This window comes from Geotrypetes seraphini, chromosome 7 (genome assembly GCF_902459505.1).
Source record: "Geotrypetes seraphini chromosome 7, aGeoSer1.1, whole genome shotgun sequence".
Classification (NCBI taxonomy): domain Eukaryota; kingdom Metazoa; phylum Chordata; class Amphibia; order Gymnophiona; family Dermophiidae; genus Geotrypetes; species Geotrypetes seraphini.
In genome coordinates, this window is record NC_047090.1 from 164,265,847 (window position 1) to 164,291,681 (window position 25,835).

The 25,835-nt window shown below is 45.1% G+C and overlaps 1 protein-coding gene across 4 annotated transcripts in view; it reads right to left on the reverse strand.

Moving 5' to 3' along the window:
* The window catches only part of EVL (Enah/Vasp-like), a 257,967-nt gene that overhangs the window by 75,933 nt on the left and 156,199 nt on the right, over window positions 1-25,835 (reverse strand). For all 4 annotated transcript variants that reach the window (XM_033952987.1, XM_033952986.1, XM_033952984.1 and 1 more), the window contains exons 2-3: window positions 18,245-18,413; window positions 12,639-12,816 (exon numbers count right to left, since the gene is read on the reverse strand). In XM_033952987.1, the coding sequence (XP_033808878.1) occupies window positions 12,639-12,816; window positions 18,245-18,413 (347 nt within the window). The remainder of the gene's footprint in view (window positions 1-12,638; window positions 12,817-18,244; window positions 18,414-25,835) is intronic.

The window sequence follows — 25,835 nt, forward strand, 5'->3', positions numbered from 1 at the left end:
GAAAGAAAGAAAGGGGGGGACAGAGAACCAGGAAAAAAAAAAAAAGGGGGCTGGGTGAAACAAAGAAAAATGGGGCACGGAGAGAGAGAGAAAGACAGACATACAGAATGAAAGGGGGTATGGAGAGAGAGAAAAAGAAAGAAGGGGGCAGGGTGAAACAAAGAAAAAGTTTGCGGAGGGAATGAGGTCTGGAGGAGAGGAAGCATACAGGAGGCTGAAAGAAGGGAAGAAATATTGGATGCACAGTCAGATGAATAAAGTGCAACCAGAGACTGATGAAATTACCAAAGGTAGGAAAATGATTTGATTTTCAATTTAGTGATCAAAATGTGTCCGTTTTGAGAATTTATATATGCTGTCTATATTTTGCACTATGGCCCCCTTTTACTAAACCGCAATAGCGTTTTTTAGCGCAGGGAGCCTATGAGCTTCAAGAGCAGCGTGGGGCATTCAGCGCGGTTTAGTAAAAAGGGAGGGGGAATATTTGCCTATTTTTGTATAGTTGTTACTGAGGTGACATTGCATAAAGTCATCTGCCTTGACCTCTTTGAAAACCCGCGGAATATAAATGATAATTAACATTTTCTCTGCGTACAGCGTGCTTTGTGTTTTTAAAATTTTATTGTTGGTAGATCATTTTGACTTGGCCACAAAGGTAAGGGGGAGTGAGGGGAGCTGCTGAAAGAGTCTACCTTGACGTGGTTGCAGGCTTACAAATCTTTTGGTCAAAGAGTGCGGCGACAGAGAAAAGTATGTGTGTATTCGGCCCATGGGAGAAAGGGGGGTCGGGGGGGGGGAAGGGGTGCATGGGGGGCCCAATAGGATTTCTCAGTAAGGGGCCCAGAAATTTCTGATGGGGGCCCTGCCCGCTCGTGTCCTTCTCTAGTAAAAGATGAGATGGATAAACTGCTGGCTAGGGTGGTGAGCAGAAGGCAGAAGGGAGTAAGGTTATGAGTTGATGGCTGTCTCAAAAAAAGGTGGATTTTTAGCCTACTTTTGAACAAGGGAAGACTTAATTAATGGAGACTTAGTGAAGGGAAGGAAATCACTGCATCTGCAAGGCCACGGGTTTGCAGGATGCAATCTATCCTGGTTTTACCAAAGGAAGATTGTATCAAATGGTATCTGAGTGAGTTTTTCAATTGGCCGACTAGAGGGTTAGATGAAGGTTATGCTCCGAATAACATTTGCTTGGATTTCAGCAAAGCTTTTGACAAAGACCTTTATAGCAGGCTCATATATAAAGAAAGCAGCTTTGGGGGTGGATCCCAAGGTTAGAGGGTTTTATTAAAAACTGATTGAGTGACAGATGACAGAGGTTGGTGGTCAACTCCATGAGTATCAGATCAGGGTTGGAGCATTTAGTACCTCTCGCCGCAGAAGAGACCTCTACCATGGCTTAGTAAAAAGGGGACAAAGAAGCACAATGCATGAGTTTTTTATATTTTTTTTTGCAAGAGCAGAATTAATTTATGCAGACCACAGCTACAAAATTTAACTTAACGGACAGTTTAACCATATGTGCTGAAGGTCACGTATTCTATCAAGTACTGAGGAGAAAGCAAAAATACGTATACCAATGCTTATTTCAAACGTATTTGGGTTGGGCTTGTGTATGTGTGGTTTCCTCCTTCTCACCTCCCAAACTCTGTAAGCAGTATATGCACATAACTGACAATAAGTGCCAATTAGCAAAAATTATAGCCAACAACTGGTTGTTATGGCCGATAAGCATCTAATTAATTTATTAGGTCATGCACGTAACTGACCTTGGGCTAGATTCACTAACCCTCCAATCCGTGCGCGATCCGTTTCCGTTTGCATGCAATAAAGGCCTGCATCCAAATGGGGACGATCGTTAACATGCCCCCTACCCCCTGTCCAGGATCACTAGAGAGCGATCCCTGCTCATGCACACACCCTGACAGTAGTGACAGGAGAAGCAGCCTCCTGTCACTGCTGTCAGGGCTCAGCCCCGATCTCTCCTGCCTGCCCTGCTCTGCCCCCATCTCAATTGCCTTCTCGCCGAACTCTCCTGCTCTCTGTCGCCGTTCCCCGCAGTACAAGCCCGTGGTTTTAAAGTGGGCCTGCACTGCGGGGAACGGCGGCAGAGAGCAGGAGAGTCCGGCGAGCAGGCAAGAGAGATCGGGGTAGAGCAGGGCAGGCAGGAGAGCCTACACTAGCCCCACCCACCGGCCCGACACCCCAGCCCTACCCGATACCCCCCCCAGGCCACGATCTCTGCTGCTTGCCCTTCTCTGCCCTGATCTCTCTTGCCTGCTCGCCGGACTCTCCTGCTCTCTGCTACTGTTCTCCGCAATGCATGCCCGTGGTTTTAAAGCAAGCCTGCACTGCGGGGAACGGCGGCAGAGAGCAGGAGAGATCGGGGCAGAGCAGGGCAGGCAGGAGAGTCTGCAGTAGTCCAACACCCCCCCCTGAATCAACACCGACCGACCCCACCGCCTCACCCACAACCGGCCCTCCCCAGGTCGGGCCTGGCCCACCCGCCCCGCGTATCTTTAAAATTGTTGGGAGCAGGAGGGGTGCCCAGTCCCTCCTGCTCCTTAGGGCAAGGCTCCTCTTCAGGAGCAGGAAGGGGTGTCCGATCCCTTCTGCTCCGTAGGCCTCAATCTTCGGGAGTAGGAGGAAGCGTGAAGTCCTCCTGCTCCTGCACCCCCACCAGCTGCTGTGCAATAGCGGCCTTAGGCCATGCCCCAGCGCATCATCTGATGCACGGGGAGGGGCCTATGGCCTTGATTGGCTGAGGCGCCTCGGGTAATGTAGCTAAAATATTTATTTTAAGTTTAAGAGAAGTTCTAAGTTTAGTGCAGGGTTATTCTTTGGAACAGATAAGCAATTTTAAAGATGCCTTAGTGTTGTGTAAGTTTTGGTATGCGTGAGTTTGTGCATGTGAAAGTTTTAATACTGTTTTTAAATCATATTTTAACCTGAGAAAAGCACTTTAATGTTATGCAACACACTTTTGAGTTTCCTTTCTGTGCAATAAATATTTAATTCGTTCTGAATTGGCATTTTGTGAAGTTGTATTTCTTTCCCAGGCACATTGAGACTCATACTATCCAGAGCTGTTGCAAAGTTTTTATTCTTGCAGTGTGTTCAGGAGGAAGTGTGCCTTGACCCGGGGGAAATTCCACTTCCTACCCAGTGCTGTGACCTCAGCTAACTAGCTGTTGCATTGGGTCGAGGTAGAGCTGAACCCCAGAGAGAGCTGCAGGGGTTTTCATAAGCACCACTTCAGTCTATCATAACATATCAATAGCTATGATGTCATGTAAGGTTTACTTCCTCTTTCTATATAGGGATCCTCTGTGTTTATCTCATGCATTTTTGAATTAGTTCACTTATTTTTGTCTTGACCACTTCCCATGGAAGGGTATTCCAGGCATCCACCAACCACTCTGAAATAATGTTTCCTGATGTTCCTCCTAACTCTACCACTCTGTAATCTCAATTCAGATTCTGTTGTTCTGACTCATTCTCATCTCTGAAAAAATATCTATTTGTATATTACAACTTTTCAAGTATTTAAAAGTCTGAACCATATCTCTCTTGTCCCTTCTTTGGGCAGCGGTAGGCAAACTCATTAGTCAAAAGAGCCAAAGATCAACAGTACAACGATTAAGATTTCTTTTGAGAGCCATACCCCGCGCCCGCTTGTGCTACGACGGCTACATCAACCCAACTGACACCCCGCTCACCCGCACATAGTCAAAATCGATTTGTGGCAGAGCCTAGAGAATGACACAGGGGAAAAAAATTTGTCTCTGTCCCCGCCCCCTCCCCGTGAGCTCGGTACCCATCTGCACAAATCATCTGATCCCATCCACACAAGCCTCGAATAGTTTTATACTGAACTTATTATATTAAAGTATAAAAAGAAACAATATTCTGTACAATTGTCAATTTATAAATAAGTGTCTTCTCCCCACTCTCTCTTCCCCATTTCCCTTCAGCGTCTTCAGCCCACTCTCTCTCCACTTCCCTTCAGCGCACGCACATAAAAACAAGCAAGTAAATTCATATCATTTTCATTCATAGAAATTAAAGTCTAAATAATGCCAGTCACATAACAAAGCATGATTTTACAAAAATAATTCCCTGCACAGTCAAGCCTGCAAGGATTACTAGATGTCTTTCAGCAGCTCCTCTCCCCCCCTCCCCCTTACCTTCGTGGCCAAGTCAAAATAATCTACTAACAATAAAATTTAAAAAAACACAAAGCACACTGTACGCAGAGAAAATGTTAATTATCATTTATATTCTGCGGGTTTTCAAAGCGGTCAAGGCAGATGACTTTATGCAATGTCACCTCAGTAACAACTATACAAAAATAGACAAATATACCCCCTCCCTTTTTACTAAACTACGATAGTGGTTTTTAGCGCAGGGAGATGCGCTGAATGCCCTGCGCTGCTCTCGATGCTCATAGGCTCCCTGTGCTAAAAAACGCAATTGCGGTTTAGTAAAAGGGGGCCATAGTGCAAAATATAGACAGCAGATATAAATTCTCAAAACGGACACATTTTGTAGGCCGGCGCCTGGACTTTCCTTCTCTTTAGTTGCGGTGGACGGCAGCGGCGGGGACCGGTCCAGGGGAGGGCAGGCTTCGGCGCTGGAGGGAGGGGAAGCAATCGCCTGTCCCGTTGTCCCCACGCACAGCTTCGGGATGCTGTCCCTGCAAACGGGACATTTCGGCATCCCGAAGCTGTGCGTGGGGACAACGGGACAGGGGATCTATAAAGGGGACAGTCCCATTCAAAACGGGACATATGGGATCCCATATCTTATCTTTACAGGGAAGGGAAGCAGGTTGGGCACCCCTGCTCTAGCTAGCTGAGCCGTGAGCCGCACTCAAGTGGCTAAAGAGCCGCATGCGTTTCGCGAGCCACGGTTTGCTGACCATTGATCTAGGGTAATATTTAGGTATTCAAATCTCTTTTCATATATCTTTTGGAGCAAATCCTGTACCGTTTTGTAGCCTGTCTGTCTCATTATTTTTTGTATTGATTGCTTTGTCTATTTTCAGAGAAGAATAAGTCATTTTTGTTGTTGTTTATAAACTAAAAAAAAACCCATCAAATGGAAACTCTTAAGTAAATTAAAATTATCCCAATGCGTAACTCTCAAGCACTTAACAGCGACATTATTTCTTGCTTCTCTTCTGTGTCGGAAGTGCCAATTCACATGATGAAAGGAAAGTGTATCCTATAAATATATATTAATTTCCCCGTCTGGCCCAGAGAACAAGTGGCTGCATTTACTCTGGTAATAATGAACTCTGGTGCCAGCAGTCTAGGACAAGAAGACCGTAACTTATGTGTTGTGAATTTAAATCCTGATGTTTTGTCTGTCTCTTTGTATTGTTTTAAACATAATGTATGTTTGATTTAATGTAAACTGCCTAGAGTTAAACGCCACAGAAATTTAAAAAATTAAATAAATAAAATTAAAAATTTGCTTACCACAGAAGTCAGACTTATAGGGAATTACAGATCAGTAAGTCTGACTTCTGTGGTAAGCAAATTAATGGAAACACTTTTAAAACAGAGAATGGTGAAGTTTCCGGAATCTGGTGGATTACAGGACCGGAGGCAATATGGATTCACTAGAGGTAGGTCTTGTCAGACAAATCTGATCAATTTCTTTGACTGGGTGACCAGAGAATTGGATAGAGGGAGTGTGCTAGGGAGGGAATGATGTATTTAGATTTTAACAAAGCCTTTGACTGTGTTCCACAAAGACATCTAATAAATAAACTGAGTGCCCTTGGGATGGGTCCCAAAGTGACAGGCTTGGGTCAGAAACTGGTTGAATGGAAGACAACAGAGGGTAGTGGTTAATGGAGATCGCTGTGAAGAAAGGGTGTGCCTCAAGGTTCTGTTCTTGGGCCTGTTCTTTTTAACATTTTTATAAGAGATATTGCTGAAGGACTGTCAGGTAAGATTTGCCTCTGCGGATGATGCCAAAATCTGCAATAGAGTAGATTACTCTTTAGATTACTCCTGAGCCTATCACCTCTTAACTTCATTTTATGCCCTATCATTCCAGAGCTTCCTTTCAAATGAAAGAGACTCGACGCGAACCCATTTACGCCACATAGATATTTCAAGTTTCAAGTTTATTAAAATATTTGTTATACCGCTTATTCAAATTTCTAGGCAGTGTACAACAATCAAAAAGTAAGAGTTTTTAAAACAAAACGTTTTGTATTAAAATATTAAAAACAAGACAGTGTTAATCTAATAGACGTTGACAAAGAGCACGTAAGTTGACTACACACAGATGGGAAAGAGGGAAGAACTACAATATTTTAAGTAAAGAGAACATTAAGGGTAAAAACAAAAGGTGGGTAGAGAGGACTGGCATTAGTTTAATCCTGAAAAGGACATTTTTATCCGAAAGCATCCTTAAATAAAAAAGTTTTGAGGTTTGCCTTAAATTGCTTTATTGAAGATTCCATCCGTAAATGGTGAGGCAATGAGTTCCATAGGGTAGGTGCGGTGACGGCAAAATTATTAATTCTTAAAGTATTGATAAGTTTAAGAGAGGGAACAATTAAGAGATTTTGTGATGTAGAACGAAGAGATTTGGCAGGGTAATAGGGAATAAGTAGTCGGTCAATAAATTCTGGTTGACTGTATGAACGAGTGGTGAAGATTAATAATAAAATTTTATAGCTAATTCTGTGTTCGACAGGTAACCAGTGAGCATTAATTAGAAGGGGAGAGACATGATTGTATTTCCTTGCACCATAAATGATTTTGATAGCAGTGTTTTGTATAATTTGTCTTTATCATATCTCCCCTCTCCCACCTTTCCTCCAAAGTATACCGTATTTTCACCCATATACCGCGCACCTGTGTAAAACGCGCACACGGGTATAGCGCACGGCGAACACAAATTTATGTTAAAAAAATTTAATATAGTGCGCACACGCGTATACCGCGCATGCTAAAACCTCCTCCCGCCTACTCCGAACCGGCATCCTCCCCCCTCCGCTCGCTTACCCGAGAGAGCATTTTTTTTTTCATTCGAATCCGGCATTCCCCCTGCGAACCGGCATCCTACCCCCCGCTCGCGTCACCCCCCCCTCCCCTGCGATCCTACATCCCCTCCAGCACCGCAAAACATCTCTTACCCGATTGGGCACCGGCACCGGCACCAGCACCAATGCACAGGATGTGCCAGTGCCCAAAGATCCTCCCTCGTTGGGTTGGGCTGGGCTGGGCTGGGCGGTGCGGTGCGAGAGAGATCCTCCTTCTTCCTGTGCCGGGCCCAAAGCCTTCTGGTCTCGCTCTCTCAAAGATTATCTCAGAGAGAGTGAGACCAGAAGGCTTTGAGCATGCGCAAATGCTCAAAGCCTAGTCCAGCCCGGCGCAGGAAGAAGGAGGATCTCTCTCGCACCGCACCGCACCGCCCAGCCCAGCCCAGCCCAACGAGGGAGGATCTTCGGGCACTGGCACATCCTGTGCATTGGTGCTGGTGCCGGTGCCGGTGCCCAATCGGGTAAGAGATGTTTTGCGGTGCTGGTGGGGATTTAGGATCGCGGGGGGGGGGGGGGGGGTGACGCGAGCGGGGAGGAGGATGCCGGTTCGCAGGGGGGATGCCGGAACGGATTGAAAAAAAAAAGTTGTAAAACGCGCTCACACGTATAATGCGCACGGTTATGCACGGTTTGTAAAAATCGTGTATAACGCTCGCGTTATATGCGTGAAAATACGGTACATATTGAGATCTTTAAGTCTGTCCTCATATGCCTTGTGATGAAGACCACACACCATTTTAGTAGACTTCCTCTGGACCAACTCCAACCTTTTTATACCTCTGTCTTTACAATGCCCACCCCCTCCCTCCAGATACACACATTGCAGGGACTACATGGGTACAATATATACAACTGGTGGGAGTCCCATCCCACAAATGTTGCTATTATACTTGTCATATCCAAACACTGAAGCCTTCACCTCCACAGTATATGCAGTCCATCCTAGATGAGACCTATGATTTGATTTCAGTATGGCTAGATGTGGACCTCAATAATTTCACACCAGTCACGGATTTAGGGTATCCCTAATGAATAAACATTTTTTTAAATTATTTAGAAGCCATAGATTCTGCTACATTTATTCATATATTCAGCCTAGATGTTCCTGGATAGTGTCTGACTCAAAATTCTCAGTCTGCTGCTGGAGAAGCATATGTTTAAGAGCATAGTGTGAGCCCTCCTTAGTCACAGCTCCTGACGACACTATTGAGCAAAACACAGTCCTGTATTGGGCGTGACTGTGAGAGTCTTTTGAGAGTTAACCTAATGGAGAGCATCATCAGCTGGGCCTTTTGATCGGTATCCAGTGAGTCAAGTGTTGAAGATCGATACAGCAATGCAGTGAATGTTTGGTGGACATATCGTATGGATGAATTGGAGGAGAAAACTGTGAAAGAAATGGGACATTGATTGAAACATTGACTGAATTCTTGGGTTGACGGGGGGAGGGTTTGCATTGTAGTATTTTAATAGGGTAAATCAGTATTTAAATTTATTATGGCAAGTGATGATTATTTAAAAATGTATGCTGAAATTAGTAACAAATTAATGAATATATGTAACAGAATCTATGACTTCTAATAATCAAAAGTATTGAATTAATTGAGGCTGTAGTAGTGTGTAATTTTGTCCCACAGTGTGTGTATATATTGATTAATGAATACACATGAGATAAATCTGCACCTAATTGAAACTGTGCATGCAAATATATCTCATGCATATTCATTAGGAATATCTTGAACAAAACCAGTGGGCAGCCCTCATGAACCAGAGTGGGAAGTCATAGCGGCCATTTTGACTGCAGAGCTAGCAAGGGCAGGAGCAGCTGGAGATCACTTCTGCCCCAATGAGACTACCAGGGTTTGTAAGGTAGGCCTGGGGGGGTTCGCAGATGGGGGACCGCTTATGTTTGGGGGGACGAATGGAATGGGGCCCACTTTTGTTCAGGGCATGGGGAGCATGCAGGTACCATTTTCATGGCAAATTTTATTCAAAACTGAAAAAAAAAACCCTGTTTCGGTCACCCTCAAGAGTTAGTGCTGATATTCGGCTAAGTGTTGCCGAATATCATCATTTAGGTTCTCCTGCCTGATTAAATCACCTTGAATAATGATCCCAGTATGGATACTTTTACCTGCAGACAAAGAGAACAGTTTTAGCCCCCAATTTTACCCATGTAACTGCTTGGTCACTCATATAAAAGCAATTTAAAACTGCTTTTCCCATGCGGATTTTGGAAAACCATGAAGTGGTTCATTAGGTTGTGAGCCCACCGGGACAGACAGAGAAAAATGCTTGAGTACCTGAATAAACCCATGTAAACCGTTCTGAGTTCTCCTGGGAGAACGATATAGGAAAATTGAATAAATAAATAAATACCAAATGAACTTAACTGTTTTTCCACTTAATGCACCCTACCAACAGAGATCAACATGAATTAAGTGCACAGGCTGTGTACTAATTGTTGGGGATATGCCCAGCATGCTCTCTGGAATGAATGCATGGACAAGTGCATTACTGCACACAGAACCTGCACAATGTCAGCTACTGAAGAGGTACTAAGTGACACTGTGCCAACTGCACAAATGAAAGCATGAAGTAAGTACTGTCTGCTCACTGTATAATAGAGTCCAAACCCATATTCTGCCTATAGCCCACTTACTAGGGGGATGCACTAAAGTTACCGAGCATCGAACGATCGTTGCTAAACCGGTTTTGCGATCGATCGGATTAACCGACCCGATGCCCAAAACTGCTGGCCGTGTGTTTCTTCGAGCGATCGCTCATTCTCTGATCCAGCCATGCAAATTACCCAATTAATATTAAAATCCCATGCCCAAAAACCCACACAAAATCGTGATCGCTCCTATCGACCCAAAATAGCCGACTGGTGCAGACCTGTTGGTAGACAGGTTGCCTGGTTTGTTGGATTTTTTTTTTTTTTTTTTGGGGGGGGGCATTTTTTTTAACGGCACAGATTATGAATGTGTTAAATACGCACAATCTGTTTAAAAAAAAAAAAAAAGCCTCCGCCTGCACTAATGACCCTCCCTAATGAGCCCTCCGTGAATCAGCACCATGAACAGGCACTGTGACCTCCCCAGCAGCAGCAAAAACAGCAGGAGGAATGCCCATTCCCTCCTGTCTAGCCGAATACCCCCATGCCGTGCCCCCCACCCGATCCTGGCACCGACTCCCCCAAACCAATCCCATCCTCTTCCCCAAAAATAGGCAGGACGGATGCCCACTCCCTCCTGCCATGCAGAGCACCCCTGCACCATGCCCCCTCCCCTGCACCAGGCATCCCCAAGCCACCATCCCCCCCTTGAACCCTTCCCCCCCCAAATGGCAGAAGGGATGCCCACTACCTCCTGTCACTGGACACCCCTCACCACCACCTCCGAACCGCCCCCCCCTCCACGGTACCTTTTTGAAAATTTGGAAGCAGGAAGCCCACTCCAGGCTCCTGCACCAGGCCTGCCACTACAGAATGGTAGGCTATATAAGTAGTAGCCTTCCCCTCCCCAGTGCATCATGTGATGCACGGGGAGGGGGCCAAAGGCTCTGATTGACTCAGATGCATAAGGCCCCTCCAAAGGGTTGGGGCCTTAGGCGTCTGAGTCAATCAGGCCTTAGGCACCTCCCTCTGTATCCAGGATACTGAGGGAGGAGTCTAAGGACCTGATTCACTTGACCAATCAGGGTTTAGGCTCCTTCCTCAGTTTCCTAGAAACAGAGGGAGGTACCTAAAGCCTTATTACTTATGCTCACTGATACTTATGGGGAATTTAGGAGACACCTAAAAACATATCCGTTCCTGAAGTATTTAGGCAACTGACCTGTACAATCTTATTCCACAATAACTGATCTCTAGAGCTGTTAATCACTAGCTTTTAACTTTGTTAACTCTACTCAATTTGTAGCACCTTTTAATCATTGTAAACCACATAGAACTTCACTGTCCTGTGGTATATAAACTGTTATTATTATTATTTATTATTACTAGCAGTTAGTGGGCTCCTGCGACAGCGGTTAATAGGCCCTAATCCACGAATTAACAGCTTAACACATTTTAATATACTTGTTATTTTTTTCTGTGTATAAAGAAATTGGCTCTATTCATCTGAAGCAAGAGGCACAATCTTTTGTGGGGGAGGAAGCTGAGAATAGTCTCTTGCCGTTTTCTTTGGCGAAATAATACAGTAGCTAAAATATACCAAGTCTCCATCTGCTGGTGCCAAGCTAAGTTCCCGAAAATTTTTTTCTCAAGCCAACAAAATCAATTGTTGGTGTTCAGTGCTCTAATTTTGGGAGCAGTCACTGAAACCCAGAAGGTACAGATCACAGAGGAGCCGGAACAAATAACATTAGCAATCTAACATTAGTGTCAACTAGAGTTTAAACATGACACACATTCGGGGAAATGGATTTGCATACCGACGTACACACAGGTGCTTCAAGCATTTTCCCTGTCTGTCCTGGCAGGCTCACAGTCTATCTAATGTACCTGGGGCAGTGGATGGGGGATAAGTGACTTGCCCAGGGTCACAAGGAGCAGTGCGGGATTTGAACCCACAACCTCAGGGTGTAGCTTTAACCACTGCGCCACACTCTCCTCCAGACCTATCAAAAGCACCATACGCTATAAATGAGTGCAGAAATTAGGTCTCTGCACACACAAAAAAATATTTGCACTTGCTATCAGGGCAGGAGTAAGGCATAGGCAAACTAGGCATATGCCTAGGGCCCAAATCTTTAGGAAGGGCCCTCTCAGAGGTACTAATTCAGTGGCTTTCAAGGCAGATTTTCACCCTGGTGAATCAGCTACTGAAAGAAAGGAGGAAAGTGGGCCATGTTAGGCCACTTTTCAAGGTAATATACAGAAATAAAACAAACAAAAAAACAAAACAAAGGAATTAAGGTAACTCCGGTCCTCGAGGGCCAGAATCCAATCCGGTTTTCAGGATTTCCCCATTGAATATGCATTGAAAGCAGTGCATGCAAATAGATCTCATGCATATTCATTGGGGAAATTCTGAAAAGCCGACTGGATTCCGGTCCTCGAGGACCGGAGTTGCCCATGTCTGAATTAAGGTAATACCTTTTTTTTATTGGGAAGGGGCGCGCATGGTAGTGGTGGGTGGGTAAGGATTGGGAGGGGCAGAGAGGAGTATGGGTGCCCCCACCAAGATGACACTCCATGCAGACCACCCTCCCCCCATAACTATGCTCCTGAAGGTGATACCTATTTTATTGGACTAACTCAGTATATTTTATGATGAGCTTTCAAAGGTAACCCTTCTTCTTCAGATCAGAAAAAAAGAAGGGTTAACTAAACAATATTTTAGTCCAAAAGAGGTTTATCCAGATATCAAAACCACATCTACCAGTGTCCACAGTGATAGGACTATAGCATCTGAATGTCAAAAGCGGCATATGCTCAAATGCTATGGGCTGTAGAAAAAGCGTTCGAATAATCCTTGGAAAATTGGCCAATCAAGAGAGGAAATGCGAGAAAACGGCAGAGTGAAGCAAGCTGAGATTTGAGAAGTATAGAAAATGGGTTCTTTACCTCCATCCTGCGAGTTCATGATATTGAGAGCAAACAGCATGGCATTGGAGAATGTGGTAGCCTCCTCTTTGCTCGCAAAGTTCAGGCCATACACCTGCCGCGCGTCTCGCCACTGATGAAACGTAGGGGTTGCTTGATTGTACTTCAGGCCTTTCACGAGGGAGTAGTTGATCACCACCTGTCATTAAATATTATTATTATTATTGTCATCTTCATATTTGGCACATCACAAACCAATATTAACTGGTTTTAGACCAGGGAATAACAGAAATATTGTTCCAACTAGGATAGTTTCTTGCAAAACTGATAGGATTATGTTTTATATATTCAACGTTTAAAAGCATTTTAGAAGTCCAATTAGTATGACTCTAAGAGTTCCAGTCACAACGTGTATTATCTTTGATTTTTAACTTCAAATTCTTTTTTTTTTTTTTCTTTGCGTCTGTCTTATTTTATTTAAATTCTTTATTCATTTTTAACATTACATTAAGTGTTACATAATTCAATCACATTAACAATAAATATATCACTTACGGACTATCATTTGCACATTACTTAAAATCTTATCCCTCCCCCTTCCCCCCTTCCCTACCATATAATCCAGTATAATATAAATATGTAATAAAATATCCCCACCCTACCCAATTAATACTAATAAATTTAAGGGAAACAAACTCTACTACTCCGTACAATATTTTGTTAATGGTTTCCATATATCCTGAAATTTCTTGAAATAACCCTTTTGTAATGCAATAAATCTTTCTATTTTATAGATATGGCATAGAGAGTTCCACCAAAAGTTGTAATTCAATCTTCTCCAATTATATGTGATTTGCTGAATGGCAACACCAGTCATTATGAATAATAATTTATTGTTATTCATAGAAATCTGATTTTTTGCTCTCATTTCCATGCCAAATATCACAGTATCATAGGATAATGCCATCAGATTATCTAACAAATTATTAATTTGGTCCCAAATTGATTTCCCAAAATTCATAATAAATGGGCAATGAAACAATAAATGATCTAAAGTTCCTGCTTCCAAATGACAATGCCAACATCTATTAGACAAAGAACTATCTAATTTTTGTAACCTAAAAGGGGTCCACAACGCTCTATGCAACAGAAAAAACCAAGTTTGTCTCATAGATGCCGACATCGTACATTTCATCCTCCAAGACCAAATTCATGGCCATTGAGATGCAGTAATTTCATGCTTAATCTCAATGCTCCAAATATCTCTTAAACCAGTTTTTAATTTCTTTTTAGTAAATCCACTTAACACTTTGTACCACTGGGCGGCCTGGTGACCCAAGAAGTCTGTCTGAAAACACAGAAATTTCATACTATAATGATTATTAAGGTTTTTCCAATCAGGGAACCCCGCCTGAATGGCATGCTTCAATTGCAACCATCTAAAATTTTCTGAGTTTTTAAGACCAAATTTATGTTGCAACTGTGAAAATTCAAGCATAGCACCATTAGAAATAACATCATCCAATATTCGTATTCCTGCTACCATCCAGTGCTTCCAGACTAGTCTCTCTCCGCCAATTTGAATCTTGGAGTTTACCCATATAGACTGTTTTGTAGATTTATAAATTGGAATTCTTGATACTTCAATTTGTAAACCATGATATCAAAGAGACAAGAATTTTTTTTTTTTTTTAATTAAAATATTTATGTCTCACTTATATTTACATGTCTACCGTATTTTTCACTCCATAAGACGCACCTCACCATAAGATGCAGCCCAGATTTAGAGAAGGAAAACAAGAAAAAACCCATTCTGAACCAAATTGTATACTAATATATACCCGACACCTTTAAATTCTGTCCCAGCCCCCCCCCAATCAATCAATCATCACTTTTATATGCCCCCCCGACAGTACCTTTAAATTGTGGAGGTCAGTGGATGGCTGCCTACTGCTTGTCGTGGCCTGCGGCGCACAAGCGCACTAATACTTGGGCTCGTGACACTTCCTAATTGTGCCGGTCGCTGGTGCTTCGCTGGAGGGCTGCCTGCTGTTTACCAGCATGTCGGGGCCAGCAACGCTCAAGCACACTGCTGCGTGGATGCGTGTCACTTCTGAATTGCTATCTCAGTTCTCGTAAGGAGCCAGCGAGAACTGAGGTTGCCATTCAGAAGTAGCGCGTGCCCACGCAGAAGCGTGCTTGTGCGCCGTTGGCCCCGACATGCCAGTAAACAGTAGGCAGCCGTCCAGCGACTGGGCACAACCACTGATCCTCAAGCCTTGCATTGAAGAATGCTGGTGTAAAAGAATATAAGAATAGCGTTACTGAGACAGACCGATGGCCCGTCAAGCCCAGTAGCCCGTTCTCCCGATGGCCAATCCAGGTCACTAGTACCTGGCCAAAACCCAAAGAGTAGCAACATTCCAGCATCTCAAAGAATAGCAAAATTCCAGAACCCCAATGAGAGCAACATTCCAGAGCTGAGATTGTGATGTCATAATGACTCATTCCACAGTGCCTCAGAGCCAACCTCATCAGTGACGTTACAATGGCTTATTTGCCCTATACTTGGCTGATGTAAGAACATAAGAATAGCCTTACTGGGTCAGACCAATGGTTCATCAAGCCCAGTAGCCCTTTCTCACGGTGGCCACTCCAGGTCCTTAGTATCTGGCCAAAACCTAAGAAGTAGCAACATTCCTGCATCTCAAAGAATAGCAAGATTCCGGAACCCCAATGAGAGCAACATTTTAGAGCTGAGATTGTGATGTCATAATGCCTCATTCCACATTGTCTCATCAGTGATGTTACAATGGCTTAATTGTCCTATACTTGGTTCACATAAGACCATAAGAATAGCCTTACTGGGACAAACCAATGGTCGATCAAGCCCAGTAGCCCGTTCTCACGGTGGTCAATCCAGGTTCCTAGTACCTGGCCAAAACCCAAAGAGTAGAAACATTCCATGCTACTGATCCAGGGCAAGCAGTGGCTTCTCCCATGTCTGTCTCAATAGCAGAATATGGACTTTTCTTCCAGGAAATTGTCCAAACCCTTCTTAAAACTAGCTAAGGCTGCGATAGACACTAAAGAATGACATGGGATGGTTTCCCGCGGTTATCTACGGCGACAAATTCTATCACTTTAGAACTGTGTTGGTACCCATAGGCATAGCCACAGTTGGGTGAGCCCACCCACTTTAGGCCCAATGTTCTTGCACCCTTATTATGGCTGGTGGGGATCCTCGAGCCCCACCAGCTGTGAGAGCCCTTCAGAGACAAAAACTCCTGCCTCTCCCACTTGCTCCAGCCTGTGGCACTGTTCAAGTGCTGACATCACGCTGGCCACCCCCCCTGCTGCACACACTTAGTTTCATACATGCCCAAAAATTGAGCATGCGTGGGGCAGGCGGGGCAGTGGCAGTGAATGGACAGAGCCGTGGGCTGCAGCAAGTGGGAAAGGTAAGCGTTATTGCTGCTGTTGAACCCTTGCAGCTGATGGGTCATGAGGATCCCCAAAGCTTGGGTATTTTTAACACTTTGAGTTGGCTTGGAGGGTTGGGGATGTGGACACCACATGTGCCCACACCAGTTTGCCCAGTGGCTCACCCAAAATTTATGGTCTGGCTTCACCTCTGCTTTGCAGAAATGCCTGAATGATGGTCTGAAAGTCATTTTATAAAGGCACATAGGCACCTATATTGCTTTTATAAAATAGGTGATGTTTTGGCGTAGTACTGCTCCAGGTGCCATCTTTGTGTGTGTGTGGGGGGGGGAGGGCGCTGGTGCCTCTCCTCCTCTCCGCCACCACGCATGTATCTTTAAACGTTCATCAGCGTGATCAGCATCTTCCACTTGCTGCTCGCGCCGGCCTCAGCTCCCTTCTGATGTCACTTCCTGGTCAGGGGACCAGGACATGACATCGGAAGGGAGCCAAGGCTGGAAGGCGCTTAGATGCCAACTTACACTAGTATTCAATAATAGAATCTTGATGCCCAAATGTGATTCATCTAGGCCAGTGAATGGCAAACTGTGTGCCGTGGCAGATTCCAGATATGCCGTGAGACGCTGGCGAGGAGGAGAGGCGCCGGCGCCATCTGGCTGCTTACAGGACGCGCCTCTTGAGGCGAGAGGCACATCCTGTAGCCAGTCAGCCGGTGGAGGTGCCTTTTCTCCTCTCCGCACCTCTCCTTCTCCAGCACCCCACCTCTGGCGGTAATAGGAAGCTCAGGGCCACGGCTGGTGCGCATCTGCGGGCGCACGTGCGGATGTCGATGTAATGACATCGCGCACTGCATGATGCCATCGCATTTCCACCTGCCCTCCAGCCAATGCCCCGTGTTTAGTGTGCCATGGCTTCAAAAAGTTTGTGGTACACTGATCCAGGCACCTACGCTAAGAACATAAGAACATAAGAAACGCCTTCACCGGATCAGACCCTAGGTCCATCTAGTCCGGCGACCCACATACGCGGAGGCCAATCCAGGTGTTCCCTGCTGAAGACCTTGTTTACCCGTATCCCTCAATGTGTTTTGCAAGAAGGTGTGCATCCAACTTGTCCTTGAATCTCAAAATGGTGGTCTCCGTCACAACCTCCTCCGGGAGAGCGTTCCAAGCGTCCACCACTCGCTGTGTGAAGCAGAACTTCCTGACATTTGTCCTGGGCCTGTTGCCCCTCAGTTTCAGTCCATGGCCCCTTGTCCGAGTCACATTTGACGATGTGAATAACGATGTTTCTTGCTCTATTTTGTCCAATCCTTTTAGTATTTTAAAAGTCTCCTATCATATCCCCTCGCAGCCTTCTCTTCTCGAGGGTGAACAATCCTAGTTTTCCGAGGCGTTGTGGCACTCAGTTATAGAATTGCCTAACACGAGGAAGCCCAGATATTTGGCTAAGTTCTCGATCACATTGTCCCTGCCCTGCCACAGCAACTAAAGAATGCACGCGCCTTCACCCATGGGATGTTTTGGTCAGGAAGTAGGGGGTGGAGTGGAGTATAGAACCCTCATCCAATTGCATTTTCAAGTCCATGTACGACATTTTGGGCCTCGTTTAGCAGATGCAAAGTGCCCATACAGTAGACACAGGGTTACTATATTTTTTCTTCAAAATAAGAGAATGCAAGGCCCCACCCCATTTTGCCCCCCCCACACTTCTGCCCACAGCCTTGCCCCCTTCTGCCCCTCCCCCCACCCTGGCCCCACACAAACCTCGTCTCTACAGGTTCACATCTGGAGGGCACCATGTCACATCCGCTCATGCGCAGATGCCCTCCACACGTGGCCCCGAGCTCAGTGGTTTTCAAAACCCAGAGAAAGTGCTGGGTTTTGAAGACCCATGTAGATGCCTGGACAGTCCTGTAGAACATATATACATTACAAGCATGATTGAAAGCAAAATTAATTATCCATGTTGTTTCTCTTTGAAATGTGGCTGCAAGAGCTGCAGCATATCTACACAGTCTGCAATAACGTAGACTACTGAAACCCCCCCTTCCTCAATGCATAATGTCAACACACATCTGCATTCTTTTGGAAATACATCCCAGACCATAAAGACAAGAGCTTACCCTTAATATCATTTGTGCAATAATACAAAATATTCTGTGCAATCTTAGGGTTACTCACTTGTTGGTCTTGTAGCTTAACCCCTACTACTCTGAAGGTGTTGTTGGCGGTGTTGTGGTAAATGTTGATTCGGCTGAAACCCTGCTGTCCAGGTTTGATTGGCACCCACTTTTTACTGGTATCATCGTAGATCATAACTGAAGCCCGGGCTTGGCATATACTTTGTTCACTGCAGAAGAAAAATCATATATCCATCAAGGGCAAAAGCATTTGCTTCACCAACAGGCAAAATTTTGCTGCGACAAGAATAAATCTATGACAGATAATAAAATACAGAATGCCTCTGGGGATGCTATTCCTAACATGATTTTGTGTTCTTAGGGGTAAATTTTCACAACTATTTAGCTGTGCAACACAATTTTTGTACCTGGGCAGTAAATGTAACTTCCTAATTGCCCATGTCTAAAAAGTATAGACAATGTCTGCTAATTCCATAAAACTTTGCTTTTGTGACCAGGATAATCAAATTTTGCAATTTACCTATTTAAAACATGAAAATACCAAGTTTTCATCTTTTCATTCTTATAAAGTCATAAAAAGCCACACATGATTTACAATTAACACATATTTATATTGAAGGTATACAAAAATCACCACAGAAGATTTAGAAGTGAGTAGTTTTTTGAGATTTACAATTATATTGCAAGTCACTTTCCTCAAATCAGCCCCCAGATGTAGTCTCCCATCATGTAGTGGCATTCAAAGTCCAGTATATCCTGGCGGAAGCTGTCACCTTGCTCTTCTGGGTATGCTCCCATGTTTTCCTTGAATGTCTCAAGATGAACATCAAGGGCATGGACTTTGAGAGACATCCTAAGGCCCATTTTACTGTAATTCTTCACCAGATTCTCAACCAAATCCACATAGTTTTCATCCTTGTGACTGCCCAGGAACCTCTGAACCACTGCGACAAAGCTGTTCCAAGCCTCCTTCTCCTTCCTAGTTAGCCTCTTGGGACATTCCTTGCATTCTAGGATCTTATCTGTGGTCCTTGAAGGCTGCTAACTCTTTATCTAGAGCTCTGACAAATTGCTTCATTAGGCCCAATTTGATGTGCAGTGGTGGCATCAGCACCTTGCGGGGGTCCACCAGTGGTTCCCATTTGATGTTGTTTCTTCCCACAGAGAACTTGGTCCGACGTGGCCAGCTCCGCCTTTGGTAGTGCACCTTGGTGTCTCTGCTGTTTCAAAGGCAGAGATAGCAGGGAAACTTGGTAAAACCGCCTTGGAAACCCATTAGAATTGCCACCATTTTGAAGTTTCCAATGACCTCCCAGCGGCAATCATACTTCAAGGTGCCTAGTAAAGTCTTGATGCTGTTATAACCAAACCCTACCACCTCTCCTCCCCTGATCTCTCCTTTCCCCCACCTCAACCCAATCCTTCCATCCTTCTCTCTTACCCCTCCCCTCTTGACACCATCCTGTAATTAATACTTGTCATTTTGCCACTCTTATCCTCGCTATATAGGCATCTATCTTTGCATAGTAAACCGCTACAACCGCATTATCCAATCTCTTGCACTGTATCTTACTCTTTTTAAGTCTCTCGCACCATATTTTCACTGTACAAATATGGCTGCTGTAGATGTACAGACTCCTGCACTGTAATTCTGCTTTGTTTTCTGCTGTATTAATACCTATGCTAAATATGTACAGTCCCCTGCATTGTAAATTGCTCTCAACTGCATAGTACATTCCCTGACATTGTATCTTCGCTGTATATGTACAGTCTCTTACATTGTAAACCGCTCTGAACTGTTTGTGGTATTGCGGTATACAAAAATAAAGTTATTATTATTATTATAATCCTTTTTGAGGTGCACTTAGTGGAAGAGAAGGGTACTTGTTTCCTTTATGGAGCCGCACAGCGTTGATGCTCCTGGATGAGCTGTCAATGAAGAGACACCATTCTTTCGGGTTACAGACGATTGCAATCGCTTCAAAAAGACTGGTCACATTGTGGCAGAAGCAGAGCCCGTCTTGATAGGTGAAGAAGGTGGAAAAAGCTTGGTGACACTTCCTCTGATCTGTGACTTGTACACTTCCATCCAAGTTCCACTGCTTGAGCCTAGATGTCAAAAGGGCCCCTAAGTTTACTCAGTTTGGAATCAATTTGGAATGTTCGGCAAAAAACGTAAATTTCAAAATATCAATGCACTGGTCACAAAAGCAAAGTTTGAGGGGAATGATAGCCATTTTCTATACTTTTGTGGCAAAGGAAATTAAGAAAGAACACGTGGGGGGGCATAATTAAAAAAAAAATTCTAAGTCCCCTTTTGGCCTAAGGCCTTAAACGTTGAAAGCAGAAGCAGGGAAAATGTCCATAACCAAAAAAAACGTCCAAAAGGAGGTTTTTCTTGATAATGGTCTGCCTCTACATTCAGTGTTTAAACGCCCAGACCACCACGACGTCTACACTTATACCCCATAATGAACCAAAAAACGCCTAAGCCCCAAACGTCCAACACAAGGGCTTTTAAGCGAAGGAGGAGCCAGTCCTTCGCCTAAAAGCTGGATTCTGTAATTGGTGTCTGTCAAAAACAACACCGGTTACAGAATCCACACCATCCCCCCCCACGACATTGGGGCAGGAGGGAACCCAAGCCCTCTTGCCCCGCGGCACCCCGACGTTCCCTGACGACATCGGGGCAAGAGGGAGCCCAAGCTCTCTTGCCCCGCGGCACCCCCCGATTACGATCGGGCAGGAGGGAGCCCAACCCCTCCTGCCCAGGCGGACCCCCTACCCCCCACCCCCCACTACAATACGGGCAGGAGGGATCCCAGGCCCTCCTGCCCTCGACACAACACCCCCCGAACCCCTCGATCGCCCCTCCCAGCCAAGTATCTCCTAAACTGTACAAATTTCAACCTGAGTATCACCGTGCACCAATCAGCAGAGATGTTAATCAGCAGAGATTTTATTGTAAAATAGTTAACTAATAAGCAACATATATAACAAATACAAGCCACTGCAACTGGCATATAAACCAAAACACAGTTGGCATGATTTGCTCAACTAATCAATCTGCATCAAGCAAAATGTAAACCCCCCCAAAAAGCATGGCTCTACTGTTGGGGATTCAGTCAAGCTTTTGAAGACCTTGACCGCAGGGCTCTGAATTTTATTGGTTGAGCGGGTAGGAGGCAGAAGCCTGCTGAACCAATCAAATTGCAGCAAGTAAAAGTGGCATGCCCTCAGGGATTCAGAGGAGGCAAAGAATCCCCAGCCCTCACCCATATTTTTTTTGCTTGGTGCAGTTTGATTGGCTGAGTAGGCTACCTGCTTAACCAATCACACTGCACCAAGCAAAAAGTATTCTTTTAAAAACCCACCCAAACCTCCTCCCCCAGTCACCATTGCAGTGGCCTGGAGGAACCAAGGTGAGGAATGTTGTGGATGCTGCTGTGGGGAATTCTGTGATGATTTTGATCCCAGCATCCTACTGTGCTCCCTCCCAACGCTTCAGATATGCCTCACTTCCTTTCCTCTCTCTTCCCCCGCAGGTGTAGCACATTCGTGACTTCCTTTCCCTTCCCTTCCTCACCCCTGCTGTCTGTCACAGTGCACTTTTCTTTTGGTGCTTCACATAGAACTGATCCGGGACCTCTCCTCTTCCACCTGAAGTTCCTGTTTACACAGGGCGGGTAAGATGTTGCAGAGGATAGGCCCTAGGGGAGGCCTGTGTGAAGAGCCAAAAGCAAAGTGCACTGCGGCAGCCAGCAGGGGTGAGGAAGAGAAGGGAAAGGAGGCCGCAGATGTGCTGTACCAGCAGGAAAAGGGGAGGTACTGCACCTGTAAAGTGGAAGAGTTATGGGACCTGTAAGAGGGGGGAGGGGGCTGGAGGGAGGGGAGACAGAAACTGGACCTGTATGGAAGGGAGGGAGGTAGCAGCTGGAGAGAGGGGAGAGGAGAACTGAACCTGTAAGGAAAGGAGAGAGGGGAAGAGAGATGGATTGAACCTGTAAAGGAGAGGGCAGCTGGAGGGAGAGAGAGATGAACTGGTCCTGGGAGGGAGAGAGAGATGAACTGGATCTGTAATGGGGAAGGGGCAGCTGGAGGGATGGGAGAAAGGAAATAGCTTCATTCCATGCTGGTAGAAATGAAAATGGTTTTGCCACAGTCTTGCAAAAATGGAACACACATTTCAATATAGCTTCATAATTATGTAGTAATCTGAGTGGGTTGACATCAGCTGAACAATTCTTAAATCAGAAATACTAAATTATAAACCGTTAATGGAAGTACCCGCAGTATGGAGGAAGCTTAGGGCTCCTTTTACAAAGGTGCGCTAGCGGTTCTAGCGCGTGCTGAAATACCACTTGCGCTAACCGCTACCGCCTCCTTTTAAGCAGGTGGTAATATTTTCGGCTAGCGCGCGCGTGCGCTAAAAACGCTGGCGCACCTTAGTAAAAAGGCGCCCTTAATGACAGGCTGATCTAGATAAATTCCACAGCCGCTATCCTTAACCGCGGACAAAACTCATCGCTGGTGGTTTTGGGTTGTGGACTCTTCTTTGCTGGCTTTTTTAGGCCCTTGTTGAAACCTCTTTTCCTTATAGTCCATCTCAATACGCTCCCAACACTGTGCATTACCGGAGGGACGTGTTTCACCAGGGCTGAAATTTAGCCAGTACATAAGCTGAATGGTTTCTATTTTCAGTCATTAGCTGTGTTAATAAGTGCAGTCCGATTTAAATGCTTGCAGAGAACTTCTCTCCTTTCTTCTTCCATATCCATTACATAATTAGATTTTGAATTCATACACCAGCACTGGGTCCAACCTCCATGTTCCCCACAGTGCTTTTTCTTTTCCTCTCTCTGATCACCCAGATGCCCATAAATCATTTCCAACAATCCCAGCAGGTTGGAATAACAACCTGTGTAACCAGAGACCGTCTTCTTTATACAGCGTTTTATTCATATGCTGTAAAAACGATTAAAAAAAAAAAAAAAAATAGGAAGTCTCGCAGGAGAAAAAAAGCCAGAGATAAGAGTGTGGCTCGTTTCTGGCTGAGAAATGACGCAATTGTGACAATAATCTTTTAATTTCTTTTTTAAAGTTAATCTTCTTGCAACAGAAACATGCAAGTAAATTACTGCCTGTCAAAAGCAGTGTTAAGTCAGTCTTGCCAGATAATGTTAATGTTTTACCTAAGCCCCGGAATACTGTTCAACTCAATGACATTCTCACCTATTGTAACAATCCCGTCAACATGCAGCTGCTCTTTGCAGCCAATGACTCATTGACGTCGTCGTCATCCACATTGTTAGGGAACATCTGTATCCCATTAGCACTGACAATTAGTGGTTAAGCAAGATGCCTCTACACTTACACAAATTCTTTGTCTTAAGGAGGGTAAGCATACTGGGAGTCATTTCATAACAGGGCACCTACGTGAAAGGTCCCAAAAAGCACCTAAGTTCTAAAGGCAATAGAGACACATCTGTGTCCATTTAGAAAAGAGACTCCTACAAGGACCGGTTCATAGACAACCCCGCGAAAGTCAAAGGCGCGCGCCGACAACTGAGCGCAAGATGGAGGCGCGCGCCGAAGAAAATTACAGTTTTTAGGGGCTCCGACGGAGGGTATTGTTGTGGAGCCCCCTCCCCAGTTTACTTAATAGAGATCGCACCGGCATTGTGGGGGGTTTGGGGGGTTGTAACCCCCCACATTTTACTGTAAACTTAACTTTTTCCCTAAAAACAGGGAAAAAGTGAAGTTTTCAGTAAAATGTGGGGGGTTACAACCCCCCACACCCCCCACAACGCCCCCACAACGCGGCGCGATCTCTATTAAGTAAAGTGGGGGGTTCCCCTCCCCACGCTCTCCCCGTCGGAGCCGTAAAAACAGTAATTTTCTGCGGCGCGCACCTCCACGCTACGCTCAATTGTCTGGGCGCGCCTTTGTCCCGGCGCGCTTTTGACCTGACACCCAAGGACCTCCAGAAGGAGCCAGGCCGGTTCGAACAGCAGGCTAGAGTAGTTTCAAGTTCAAGCTTAATAAAAATTTGATTAATCGCTTAATCAGAATTCTAAGCGATGTACATATCACTAAAATTACAAAATTTAGGGAACAATACAACAAATGACAAAAACTAAGTCTTGCTCGCACTGGCAAAGATTTTAAAGAGGTACAGGGAGGAGGAGAAGGGAAGGCTTGAACATAGCATGGGGGGGCGGAGAGGTGCTGATGCCTCCACCAAGACGGCTCCCGGGCAGTCCACAACCCCGCCCTCTCTTACTACGCAACTTTCTGCAATTAACATCACTCACTCTCCTGCATTAACGTACCTGAAAAGTAGTTTTCTGTTGATCCTCGCCAGTGGCCATGTTGCATATATGGGACTAAATTCTAAATATCGTGCCTTAAAAAAAAATTGGTGCTGAGCGCAGTTCTATAAATAGTACTCAAAGTTACTCACTGTTTATAGCAAGGTTGTCCAATACGTCGATTATGATAGACCAGTAGATCGCAAAGGCAAAGTGAGTCGATCGTGGAGCCCATTCCGGGCTCCGTGATAGACTCGTGTTGCCTTCACAATCTACCGGGCCCATCAGCCTTCCTCTCCCCGACGTCAATTCTGCCGTCGGAGAGGAAGTTCCAGGCAAGCCAATCGCTGCCTGGCTGGCCCGGAACTTCCTCTCCGACGGCAGAATTGACGTCGGGGAGAGGAAGGCTGGTCGGCCCAACGCTTCTAAAGGGAGAGCTTGGAGTGGCGGTGGCTTGGGGGCCTGTTCCCCGATGGCAGCAGCAGTGGCTTGGTGGAGGGCAGTGAGAGAGAAAGAAAGAAAGAAAGGGGGCAGGCAGGGAGACAGAAAGAAAGAAGGGAAACAGAAAGAAAGATAGGGGGCATGAAGAGAGAAAAAAAGAAAGGGAGGCAGGGAGAAAGAAAGGGCAGGGAGAGAAGAAGAAAAAGTTGGGGGAGGGAATGAGGTCTGGAGGAGAGGAAGCATACAGGCTGAAAGAAGGGAAGAAAGATTGGATGCACAGTCAGAAGAAGAAAGTGCAACCAGAGTCTCATGAAATCACCAGACTTCAAAGGTAGGAAAAATGATTTTATTTTCAATTTAGTGATCAAAATGTGTCCGTTTTGAGAATTTATATCTGCTTTCTATATGTTGCACTATGGCCTACTTTTACTAAACCGCAATAGCGGTTTTTAGCACAGGGAGCCTATGAGCGTTGAGAGCAGCGCTGGGCATTCAGCGCAGCTCCCTGCGCTAAAAACTGCTATTGTGTTTTAGTAAAAAGGGAGGGGGGAATATTTGTCTATTTTTGTATGGCTGTTACTGAGGTGGCAGTGCATAGAGTCATCTGCCTTGACCTCTTTGAAAAACCCCCGGAATATAAATGATGATTCACATTTTCTCTGCGTACAGTGTGCTTTGTGCTTTTAAAAAATTTTATTGTTGGTAGATCATTTTGACTTGGTCATTTTAAAAGTAGCTCGCAAGCCCAAAAAGTGTGGGCACCCCTGGTTTACAGAATAGCATTTAGTACCGGGAACCGTGACTAACTTTAAACATGGCCATCTGCACCAGTAGAAACATGGTGTAAATCCCCACACCTAAATTAGGCACATATCCCCC